Below are 13,041 nucleotides of genomic sequence, written 5' to 3'. Positions count from 1 at the left end.
CCAGCGTAAAAGTTTTGCCTTTCACAAGTTTCTGCATGTTAATAATGTGCAATTTAGAACAGATAAATACAATTATGCTTGCTAAGCATAATTTTTCCAAGTCATTGCTTAAATACTGTACACTATTCAAAGCATCACAGCAGTTCTTTACTCACAGCCAGCATAATGGACACACCCTACACAGTTTAAACAGCAAACAATTCAAACAGAAGTAGGACTTTGTGTGAGCATTTGACTATCCCATACAAGTGAGCACTTGTTCCCATGGAATGACTTAAAGCCTCCTCTCTTCTGCACAATGAAAGAGTGATGCATGCTGGGATGTGTAATGTATAGCCAGGTGGGAGGGTGAGATTTATACTCTGCGAGCTTTACTCGGCCACATCAGCATGAAGATAATACTCGGATAAGAGATCATGCTGTCACTTTTACAGGTATAAAAGGCAGATGCGGGGCTAAGTTAGGCCGATGTTGGGATCACAACAATCTGCCATCATGACCTTCAATGGCACCTGGAAAGTGGATCGCAATGAGAACTATGAGAAGTTCATGGAACAAATGGGTAAGAGCCAATTAGGTACTGTAGTACAGTAGAGTGAAGACAGTAAATTACTATAAAGTACAGCAAAGGCCAATTAATCAGATAGTTGTTTCTGAATGTATATAACCGGCTGATTCCAAGAACCAGTGCTGTAACATTCTACACATTGTTGATTGATTCAATGTATCATTATTTATATATAATGTGTGTGTGTGTGTGTGTGTGTGTGTGTGTGTGTGTGTGTACTGCATGTCTACAACAGGCATCAACATGGTAAAGAGGAAACTGGCTGCTCATGACAACCTGAAGATCACCCTGGAGCAGAAAGGAGATAAGTTCGTAGTGAAGGAAGTTAGCACTTTTCGGACGTTGGACATCGAATTTACTTTGGGCATCACCTTCGAGTATTCTCTTGCAGATGGCACTGAGCTCTCAGTAAGCATATCTAAAATCAAGCTTTTTCCTCTTGTAACTAGGAAGGGCAGAGTTTGGTTCAAGAATGAGGTCCATTTAAACATTTACTGAAGGTTGTCTATCACAACACACATGTCCTTAATTCTTTGCTGCCACAAATAATATTGAAATACTTATGCAGCTGTTTATTTTCTGAACTATTATTATATTTTTTTCTGTGAAATCTATAATTGTGCTTTTCTGATGGGAGGGAAATTTAAAAATGTTTACAAGCAGAATATGTAACTTACATAAGACCCTTGACCCACCATAAACAAACACTACACAAGACTCCTAAGAAAACTAGCAAGTCAACTAACACGTCAACTAGAGTACGTACTGTATGTCTGATCTCTAACACTGCTCAGTTCAAAATAAGCTTAACCTGACTTTCTGAACACAGGGATCCTGGGTCATGGAGGGTGACATGCTGAAGGGAACCTTCACTCGCAAGGACAACGGAAAGGTGCTGATAACAACCAGGAAGATTATTGGTGATGAACTTGTACAGGTAAGTTATTGCTCAGTACAGTTGTATACTGTAATGAGGTTCAGACACCACAGGATGTAATATGCTATTATGAACTCACTCCTTAATTCAGAACAGATTTCGGTAGACTAGTAGGTCAAATGATGATGTATCCTTGTACCAAAGTTACTTACCAAATGCTCAGATTAAATGGTGTAAACAAACTTGTGTTGTCTCACTTTTCCAATCTTTTGATTTTCCCACAGAGCTATAGCTATGATGGTGTTGAAGCTAAGAGGATTTTCAAGAGGGGTTAAAATATCATCAGCATTCACACAATCCAAAATCATAACTGTAGTGGGATGACATGGAACTGTTCAGTATCTTACTTGATTTTAACAACTTGCAGAACTAGATAGAAAGTTTACACAGAATGCATGTAAACCATGTCCCATTTGCACTGTGAGTTTTGATATTTAAGGTAATAAAGTCATTTTTACAACTTTTGTGAACACTTTTAATCATATGATGACTGTGTTGTGTTCAGCTGTATGATTTAATTTCCAAAAGAAATGCATTGTGTCAGCCCATCACGCTGATGAGGTACAGCAAAATTGGATTTTTAAGTAGGAAATATTCACTTGTTTCTTTGGAATAGCTGTTAATCATTACCTCCTGGAAACAGATGTAAAAATAAAAACAAGCAAGCAAATAAATCACATTAACATTTGAACATTTGACATTTATTATAGAATAAAAAATAAATGCATAGACATTTCCAAAAAATATATAGTTAAAATTTTTTTACATTATTCCTCTATTTTGAATAATCATGTCAATATTCTACATGAAAAATAGTAGGAAGACACTGCACAAACAACCTCTAGGGAGTACGTACAAAAGTCCATTTGCAATTAAATTAAAGCCAAGGACACAATAACTATATTTGTATTTAAAACTAGGTCTATAAGACTAGGAAAATGTTTTTTTATTTATTTATTTATTTTTTTTTTTACATATTACCTGTTACAGTTTAATAAATTCAATATTCAGCATAAAATGGTCATTCATGTTCACAAGCAAATACTGATTCAAGCCAAAGTGCTTACTGCCCTCCTGTGGATGGCTCTTTTAAGAGATTCAAGCATCACACCGCAGGCCCCAGCGCAACTGCCCACATTGCAGCACTGCCTTTAGATTAAAAGACTATGAGAAAAACATTCAAGTTTTAAAACAAGGGGTTTATTTTAACCAATGTATTACAGTAAGGTAGAGGATATTATTATTACATTATTTAGTATAGCCATTATGATGTCAATATCTGTTGAAATGAAATCTTATTTTTGATATTTTGGCAGTAAAAAATGATCAATACTAGATTTTGCTGTTTTTTACCAACAGATAAAACTATGTCTGAATGTTACAAGTAAGAATTACAATGTTTCAAACAAAAGGCAGAACTTACCATAATCTTCACAAATATCCATGTTCATCCAGCCCTTTTGAGGTGACAGGATGCCATTTTGCAGTGGGCTTATTGCTGCTATTGCCTGAAAAGTTTAAATTATTTAAGTTAGTTAATTTTCATAAAAAGAAACATCTTGGTTACTGATGTAACCTCTGTTCACTGATGGAGGGAACAAGACGTTGTGTCGATGTAGTGACACTAGGGGTTTGCTCTTGAGAGCCCCAATCACCATTGCTTTATTCAGAAAAGGCCAATGGAAATTGGTGAGTGGAATTTGCATGCCAATCTCCGCCCCGGACATTCTGGTATAAAAGGAGATGGCATGCACCACTCATTCAGAGTTGTGCTGAGGTGCCGAGAGAGAGCCCATGTCAGCGGTCAGTTCAGCGCCATGGCAGGAGGGACACAACGTCTCGTTCCCTCCATCAGGGAACAGAGGTTACATCAGTAACCAAGACTGAGTTTCAACCCAGGACGGACCGGGTCGGAAAGCAGCCGCGGTGGCTCTCTGCTTCATGAAGAAGGAAGAGAGCCGCGACCGTAACGTTCTCATGGGCATGTTCTCATAGTGAGAACATGACCCCTCCACAAAAGCTGTCTCGGCATGCTGGCGACCCAAGCACTCAAGACAGATTTCATGGCCATCTGGTGGGGAGAGATAACGGCCACACCCAGTAGCACAAAGGCGAAAGGACATCTTTAAAAAGACGCCAATCGTTTGTGCGAGCTCTTTTAGAGAAAATATACTCTTTTGAATATACTCCTTTAACACCTGTGGACTCAGCCGCCAAAGTGCCCAGGGGAAGCACAACACTCGACCGTGTGAGGATGACCGCTGATATGCGGCATAATTCCAGCAGCAGAAGGATAAGGTGACGGGATGAACACACATGCGCTCGGCTCCGAAGAACTGTCTGAATGAGTGGTGCATGCCATCTCCTTTTATACCCGTATGTCCGGGGCGGAGAGTGGCATGCAAATTCCACTCGCCAGTTTTCATTGGCCTTTTCTGAATAAAGCAAAGGTGATTGGGGCTCTCAAGAGCGAACCCCTAGTGTCACTACATTGACACAACTTCGAGTGAGTGACAGACAGGGAACTGATAGTACAATGTAACAGTTCAATAGAATGAGGAAGCTGGGATCCGGCAGTCAACAAAGTTTTAGTGATACAAATGAACTTCAACATAACATAAAAGACACACACAATCATAACTCCGTGTGTGTCTCTCTCTCTCTCTCTCTCTCTCTCCCCACACTCTGAGGACTGGCCCTTTTTATTTCCCCCATCTTTCAACCCTTACCGCTTATTCTTTTTCCAGACGAACGCTCGACCATGCCCTCGCCTCCATATGCCCCCACTGCCCGACCCAGGCCAAGGAACCATCCGGACTGCCGACCCCCCCCCACCCCCGCCCCGCCCCTTACTGGAGTTGGAAGTCCGTGACAGCCATCTATGCCCCCGGTCTGTGGACCACCTCAAACTTAAATGGCTGGATGCCAGATATCAACGGGTGATCCGGGCGTTGGCATCCTTCATGCGGTGGTCCAAACAGAGGGTGAATGCCCGTCCCAACAAATAGTAGTGGAGAGTGAGGACTGCCCACTTGATGGCCAAGCACTCCTTCTCTATGGTGCTGTACTTAGTCTCTATTATAGAGAGCTTCCGACTTATGTACAGCACCGGGCGCTTCTCCCCCTCCACCACCTGGGACATTACATCACCCAGCCTTAATCCTTTAAATCAACAATCATCAAAAATAACCATCAATTATCAAATTCAACAGAACATTATCAAAGATAATCATTAATTATTAAAATCAATGAAACATTGATTAGAATTAACACTAGCTTATTGATCCTTCAAATTCAACAATCATCAAAGATAATTATCAATTATCAAAAATCAATAGAATATTAATAAGGTTTAACATTGACGGGGCACCACCCTGAAATCAGGGACTAATAACCAAATAGTAAAACAGTGTCAATATTGGATTGTTTTCTTAGGAAAATCGACATCCGAAGAATATCGATTTTCCGGAAAAATAAACAATGAATGAAGGTTTGAACCCGAGCATGGACATCCCGTCAGCATGACACAGGCGTATGCAAAACAAACCAAAACACTTCTCTTTGTAATATAAATAAAGTTTATTTATGCAGTAATATCAATTAATAATTAATACAATGCAGTCAATAAACTTCCGACTTACAACTACAAACTAAACAGTGATATGATTAGATATGGAAATAAAAATAATCCTATAACACATAAGGCGTGTGTGTGACAGTGTGTGTGTGTGTGTGTGTGTGTGTAAGGAGGGACGCGCACAAAATGGTGGACGTGACTCTCGTGGAGAGTATGTCACGCGAGACTTCTGGCCAGGGAAAATGACCGCGAATGGGGGTGGAGAGAAACGAGTCAATGGCGTCTACCAAAGCTGGGCTTTAGCATTTAAGCTATCTACGAGCCAAAAATGTGTGCCAGAATGTTTGTGAGGTGTCACGTGCGTGTGTGTGTGGTTAGTACGAGAGAGAGAGAGAGAAGTGATAGCCCTAAAGCCGATTTCGCGATCGTGGGAGAGAAAACAGCTGTTAGTTCATCGCTCAGAGATGCGGTGGACGGCTCATAAACAGTCCCGCATTATTTGACTCTTTAATGGATGAACTCAGTTGCTGTCTCACCTGCGATGGTGAAATTGCACAACAGTCCAATTTGGTTGGACCACAATACAGCAAAACAAATTCGTGATAATTAATACCCTGAGTATTAATAAAGAGTGGACATGGCTCTTAATTGAATCGCATGAGGACACAGGTAGAATGTGTTTTCCTCCGTCCTTTAACTCTGACCCGTTTCCTTGAGGCTCGAGTGATGACAGGAGGCCGTTTCCTCGCTCTGTCGAGACTGCTGATTTGCAGTCTGTTTTGGACTCCCTTTGTTTGATTTTGGTGCGATATTTATCAATAAGATTTACGACTTGGAATGTGGGGGCCTGAGTTAGGTTTTTACGACTGTGTTAGGCCTGCCTTTGTCTTCTATCTGAATACATGAGGCCCAACACTGCTTTGAAACAATGTGTGTTGTGAAAGGCGCTATACAAATAAAAATGACTTGACTTGACCTCCGGTCCGAGCTCCTCCCTCTCTGGAACTACCGTCGCCAAGGATACGGGGACCGCCTCTCTCCATGGTTTTAGTAGGTTGAGGTGGTAAATCTGATGTGCTCCACCCCTATCCATATGCACTTCCTCATAGTCGACTTCCCCAACTTGGCGTGTGACCTCAAAGGGCCCTTGTCACTTCGCGATTAATTTCGACCTCGATGTGGGGAGTAATACAAGTACTCTATCTCCCGGTGCAAACTCCCCTGTTATACTGACTGACGTTCTTGCACCTGTAGCAAATTCTCCTGTGATAGTCACCTCAGTGTGTGGGGTTTTGTCCTCAGGTCAAGAATGTTTTGAATTTCATTTTTGCTCTGTGAAGGTCCCTCCTCCTAATTTTCCTTCATGACATCTAACACGCCATGGGGCTTACGTCCATGTAATGATTCAAATAGGGAAAACCATGTGGAGGCTTGCGGGACCTCTTGCACTGCAAATAACAGGGGTTCAAGCCACTTATCCCAGTTCCGAGCATCTTTGTGCACGAACTTACGAATCATATTTTTTAAGGTCTTATTAAATTGATCAACCAAGCCGTCCGTTTGTGGATGGTACATGCTTGTCCAAATCGATTTAATACCCAATAATTCATACAGCTCGTGTAGTGTACGTGACATAAAGCAGTGCCCTGATCAGTGAGGATTTCTTTCAGAATCCCCACTCGGGAGATTATTCTGAAGAGTGCCTCCGCAACACTACGTGCTGAGATGTTGTGCAGAGGTACTGCTTCTGGATATAGTGTTGCATAATCCACCAGGACTAACGCAAAGCGATGCCCACGTGCTGTCCGTTCTAATGGCCCGATGAGGTCCGTGTCAATTCTTTCGAAGGGGACATCAATTAATGGGAGGGGGCGCAATGGCGCTTTTGGAGCGGCCAGCATATTCACCAACTGACATTCACAGCATGCTGCACACCACCAGCGAACATCCCCTTGAATGCCTGGCCAATAGAAATGGGCCATGAGACAGCTAAGTGTTTTCCCCTGTCCCAAGAAACCTGCCATTGGATTATAATGAGCCGCCTGGAATAACATTTCCCGACGGCTCTTTGGCAACAACAACTGTGTTTTATTTTTGTTTGTCCAAGTGTCCTGTGTCACTCTATACAACCGGTCTTTTATATTTGAAAAACTGAAAAATATGGGTATGCAAGTGCAATGCCCAGCTGAAGACGTTGACCAGATGCAGACGGCCCAGGCCACACCTCCCCAGCCTATCACACACCGACTCACTATCTTACATGACCCATACACACACAACCCCTTCAATAATAATTGAAAATCTGGACAATTAGTTCCCAAAATTAGTGGATGGGTGAGACAAGGACTAACCACCGCCTCGTCATTATGCTTTTGTCCCCGGAACATTATCGTGACAGTTACTACAGGATAATCCTGAATATCCCCATGCATACACCTCACCCTCACCTGATTATTTGCATCCAATGACCTGTTTTGAACCAAGCATTGATGAATGGAGGTTTGATTACAACCTGAATCCACCAAGGCTTGGTATGTGGTGTAGGGCATGCTGGCTCCCAGATACACCGCCAGATGGTCTTCTGCCAGCTGGACCGCTTCTGCCATCTCCTTCAGCAGCTGGGAGGTGAACTGCTACAGCACCACCAAGTTTATCACGTTGTCGCTGTTCTCCCCAGCACCCACCACCAGCAGGCATCAGAAGCTGCTGAGCAAAGGCAAATGGGACAGCCGACCTCACTCAGCCTCAAGGAGCGGAAGCACTGGCGATGTTCTTCTGGGCAGTGGACCACCCATTGCATGATGGATTTCTTCAACAATGCGTAGTCCAGGAGGTCAGCGACCAGAAGTTGTTGTGCTGCGATCTGTGCTTCAGCAGTGGCAGAAGATGCACCGCCCATTGCTCCTGCGGCCATCTCAGGGCTTTGGCCGTGTGCTCAAAGAGCTCGAGGAAGGCCTCCGGATTATCTTGCGGCCCCATATTTGTGAGCAACACGTGAGGGTTCACTGCTGCCAGGGAAAGGGCGGCGGCTGCCCCTCCTGGGGTACTAGGCTCCGCAGCACCTCTGCAGGTCATCCTCCTGGGCCTGAAGGAGCACCTCAAAATGCTGCTGCTGCTTCATGCATAGGTCCAGGAGGGCCTGGTGTTGGGCCTGGTGGATGCTGGCCAAGGACCTGAAGACACTCTCCAGTGGCGATAGCTCCATGGCAGCATATCCTTCTTCCTCAAATCCTGGTTTTCGGCACCAGTGTAACAGTGCAATGGACCCGGCTGAGCAGTCAACATAAAGTTTTAGTGATAAAAATGAACTTCAATATAACATAAAAGACACACCCAAACATAACTCCACATCTCTTTCTCTCCCCACACTATGAGGACTGGCCCTTTTTATTTCCCCTGTCTCTCACTGCGAACACAGAAACAAGCAATTACCAGCAATTCATCTCAAGTTCTCACTTGAGATGAATTGCTGGTAATTGCTTGTTTCTGCTGCTAACCCTTACCGCTTACTCTCTTTCCAGATGAACGCTCGGCCATGCCCTTGCCTCCACATACAGTAACTGCCAAAGCTTCATGTCTAGTGCAACAACATGTAAGTTCTTAAGTGATGCTCAGAAATGCTGAGCCTTTGTGTTAGTAACTGAGATTTTAAGATTTAGTAACTGAAGAATATAAGATTTTTTTTATAACAATGAACAGTTGAGAATTCAAGTTATTTATATAGGACACAAACTACAACCTGAACAGGTTGGTACCTATTCTTTATTGCATAAAATACATAAATACCTGAATCCTGAAGGTCAATAAATCAATGAATAAATGAACAGCTCAGTTAATGTTTAACATACCAGAGTTAGGCTTATTTTTGGCATGCTCAGATTGGTTGTCTATGTGGCTCAAGTGTCCTGTGTCTCTCCCATCTCTAACAGCTCCTCTTGGTTCAGGCAGAGAGAGGACCAGCTGCCTCTGGTGGTGATACTTTAGACTGTATGTGTCTGTCATACAATTATCCACAGAGAAATAAGTGGTCAGTGCTACTCCTGATCCTGAAAACACTACGGTAGATGACTTATCCCAACCACAAGATCTTTCTCCAGGCTCGCTGGACACCTGCTCCCCTTTCTCCTGGTCAGAACCCAATTTTGAACACACATCTGATGAGTTTGGGCATGTGCCATTGTTTTCCATTCGTCTGTATACTGCAGTGGTATGTGGTGATGGAACGCCACGATTGGAAGCTCTGCAACTTGTCTGTGACAGTTCCTGTAAGATTCTGGGACAGAAGGGAGGAGACTTGATCTCAATCAGTCATTGCACGTGTTTGGAGTGAGCTGGCATCGATGGAGCTATGGCTGACTCTTCTCTTGGATGCAATGGGTAACTAGAGTGTTTCAGACCTGGTAATTCGCGTGGAGGGGCTTCACTGGTGCTGGAATGATAAGCGCTATCTTCCTGCTCTGAAAGAGGGTTAGTGACTTTATCAGAACTGTCAAAATCTGAAGTGCTGATCTTGCCCAGATGGTGCAATAGGAGTCTTTCTGGGTTGTGGTGCCACTGTATAGAAACTTCCTGGTGCTCTGCTTGAATTTCAATGGCTGATGGGTCCTTCTCTGTGTTGCTCCCTTTCCTGGAGCCACAGGGCGAATATTTAAGCTTCCTTCTGTAAAATACAAATACTCTTATCTCAACATATTTACAACTTAGAAATTCAAGTTATTTTCTTAATATCTTTTCTTCAAATTTCTCTTCTCATCGACTCGTACCAGAAATGCACTTACAATAGAAGGGACAACCATTGTACGCTTGCATTCCATTTGTAGATGCATAACTAACAATACATTTTTGGTTTGTTTCTACAAACTGAGTTTGAAAACTGACATATTTGCTACTGTAAAGTTAAATCCTGCAAATACTATTGAAAACATTTGACAACTGATGATGCTTTTGCATTTTCACTCTCACTGGCCTCCTGTCTTTCTCTTCTAAATGTGTGCTCACTACTGGCTCTTAAGCTTTTTGTACTTTTCCTCTTTGCTAAGAAGGGCTTTTTAAATTCAATGACTTCTGGGTGGTTTGTTAATAGTACATGCAGATTTGGAAGACAGGTATCAAGGGTGCTAATTTTGCAAGTCAAGCCTGGTCAACCACAAAGAGTGCAAATGTAGGGTTTGCATTATCTCTCTCTTCTCCTGCTTCATCCCTATGTACCATTATAAATTCACTCTTTAGTGAGGTGAAGTATTTCACATTTTAAGCTGCTTTTTTTCTCTTTTTACTGTGTAGGAGAAGGAGAGAGAGAGAATGGGATTTTCTTAGTTTTTCTGGCATGCTACCATGTGCTGTGGAATTGGTGAGAATTATGGTCGCATAAAATTACAAAGTATTCATGGCACTATAAATGAATCAGACTTTTGGATAGACATGATGCCTGTCAGCTCTGCTGAACTCTTTTTTTTTTCTCAGGGTTTGATTGAGCCTTGTTTCATAACCTACACTGCTTTCTGCACGTTATTCTAAGCTGTATTTCCATTGCATGGAAAATTAAATGCTTACTGTTGTTTTTTGGGAGCTTTTCATCAATTTTAATGACAGAGATAAAACAGACAGGAAAGACAGAACAGGAAATTGCAGGAAAAAAGAGGGGGAATTAATCCCTTGGGGGATCTCCTTCAAGAGCACCACAGCTCAACACAGCTAAAGCAAGTACGCTAACCATTACATACTTGATGGTTTTACAATTTTTAGAATAAAACAACATTCCAAATGAACTACATTGGTAAAAAGATTGATTGTAACTAGAGATCAGAACCAGAGCTGTCCTACGCTTTTAATGTCATGCCATAGGGATGGATTTATGGGTAGTACTCACTGTGGTACACTGGAGAATGCACCGACTCAATTTTTGAGTCACCTGGATTATTATGACCATGATCCCTGAGGAAATAGAACTCATTCAATACCAAGGAATCCCAAGAATTATTGCAAGTGTATATTTACTTTAAATTTCCCTTACCTGAGGTACTGTGTGTCTTGATTTAGTCTGAGCTCTTTGCCTGTGAAGTTCTCCAAACCTGGTGAGTCAGGATTGGTGGAACCACTGCTTAACCTATCACTGCTCTCATACCCTGACTCCGTCCTCTGGATCATCCAGTTATCAAACTGCTGTGCTACATGAGCGCCGACTTTAGTGCTTGTCACCATCATCTGTCGCTGAGACTCCTGGGAGCTTTGACTTTCCATCTCCAACTCTGAGTCATCCTCATATATAGTCATCAGACCATTTTGTTTTTCCTTCATCAGCCCTCTCTCCTGGCTGAAGCGATGGACACATCGAGGACTCCCACGCTGTTGTTGCTGACGTCGTTCCAGTTCACTCAGCACACTGTCTACATTCAAGACTTCTCGCACTGGTCTCCATGAGGGCTTGGACTTGCTACGTTCTGGGAGATTTGTGGACGCACAATGGGTCAGGGATGATGATTCTATTTGGAGGCTGGTGGCCATTCCATGGTTTGAACGAGACTCCTGGAGTGATCCACGAGGGTGCACTGAAGAATGCTCAGATCTAGAGGCTCGTGACAGCAGAGTTCTCTGGTCAGAATGATACCTCAGATCATTCTCAGGTGGAGAAGGTGACCGAAGATATGTCATATCTAAAATATATATATATATAATAAAAAAAAACATTACATTCTACATTCTCAGACTTATTGGTTTGAACAAATTCCATCAAAACCCTATTGTATACACTTCTACAATGGACTTGGAATTAATTTTTCCAATAAAAAATAAATTAATGATAAAAAAAAAATATTCTCTCTATTAGGATATAGAAAAGTTAGTTCATGCATTAATAACTTCAGGACTTTAACATTGTAGTGCACCTTTGGATGTATACCCCACAAATAAGCTTTAGTCACCAAGAAATCACTAAGATCACATGTGATTGTCAATGTGAACATTAATTGAAGCTCCTGTCCCATATCTGCATGATTTTATGCTTTGCACGGCTGCCACATGATTGGCTGATTAGAAAATCGCATAAATAAGTAGGTGTAAACGTGTTCCTAATAAAGTGCTCAGTGAGTGCAGGTCCTCTACTCCACTTTTAATCCTGCTGTGCTACATCTGTACTATATGCTCTGGGTGCAGTCCTCCTGCAGAAACCTAGGGTTAAGTGCCCTTGTGGGGTTCAATCCTACAACCTTCTGGTCTCCAGCTCAGTTCCTAAATTACCACTCCAACATCTGGAGAAAAACAGGACATAGGAGACTAGGAGATAATCCCAAAATGACATATTCCTCATATTTAGATTATCATGGAGACTGCAGACCTCAGATTACATACTTTATCTAATCATACTGTATCTCCACATCAAGTCATTAAGTCATCAAGTTAATCTGCCTAAACCACCAGTTTCAATAAACAATAAAGTATCAATAGCCTCAATAATGTTTCAAAATGCACAATGTTGGAAGGTCTTTTGACTGCTGATTAATGACAGTTATTTATAATCACTTTCAAAATGATTCATAATAACTTTCATTAAAGGAGTCATGTCATGAAGAATACAATTTTCCTTAATATTTTGACATACAAGAGGTCATTGCACTAAAAAAAACATACTGTAAGTTTCAGAACTTTCTCCCCAGTGCAAAAAAAAAAAAAAAGCATTTATCGAAACCAATCTGCAAAAATGCCTCGCTGTTTTAAAAATGTATCCTGGACCCATTCTTGCTCCCATCTGCACTATTTTTGTAATTGTTGGTCTGTTTAAACATGCAATAGATCATCTTTGATCATTTTGATGCGTTTCCATTCCACTGCTGCTGCTGGCTAAGAGAACTGTGTCCCGTCCTGTGTGTAAACGGACACGGAAGATGTGAGATGTCATGGCTGTGAGAACCACGTCTTGCCCTATGTATAAACACACATGGAAGCTATAAGATGTCGTGGCTG

General features: G+C 42.0%; 1 protein-coding gene and 1 pseudogene across 1 annotated transcript; one reads left to right on the top strand and one right to left on the bottom strand.

Moving 5' to 3' along the window:
- The first annotated feature begins 362 nt into the window (after positions 1–362).
- On the top strand, positions 363–1,967 carry LOC127443746 (fatty acid-binding protein, intestinal-like). Its single transcript, XM_051702604.1, has 4 exons — positions 363–562; positions 804–976; positions 1,398–1,505; positions 1,730–1,967. Exons 1-4 carry the CDS (start codon positions 469–471, stop codon positions 1,778–1,780), a joined length of 426 nt encoding a protein of 141 aa, XP_051558564.1. The 5' UTR covers positions 363–468; the 3' UTR covers positions 1,781–1,967.
- Positions 1,968–2,936: 969 nt separating this feature from the next.
- LOC127443702 (inactive ubiquitin carboxyl-terminal hydrolase 53-like) lies at positions 2,937–11,733 on the bottom strand (annotated as a pseudogene).
- Positions 11,734–13,041: the final 1,308 nt, after the last annotated feature.

This window comes from Myxocyprinus asiaticus, chromosome 7 (genome assembly GCF_019703515.2).
Source record: "Myxocyprinus asiaticus isolate MX2 ecotype Aquarium Trade chromosome 7, UBuf_Myxa_2, whole genome shotgun sequence".
NCBI classification, from domain to species: Eukaryota; Metazoa; Chordata; class Actinopteri; order Cypriniformes; family Catostomidae; genus Myxocyprinus; species Myxocyprinus asiaticus.
The sequence above is the reverse complement of the archived record's forward strand: the minus strand, read 5'-3'. Positions and strand labels throughout refer to the sequence as shown.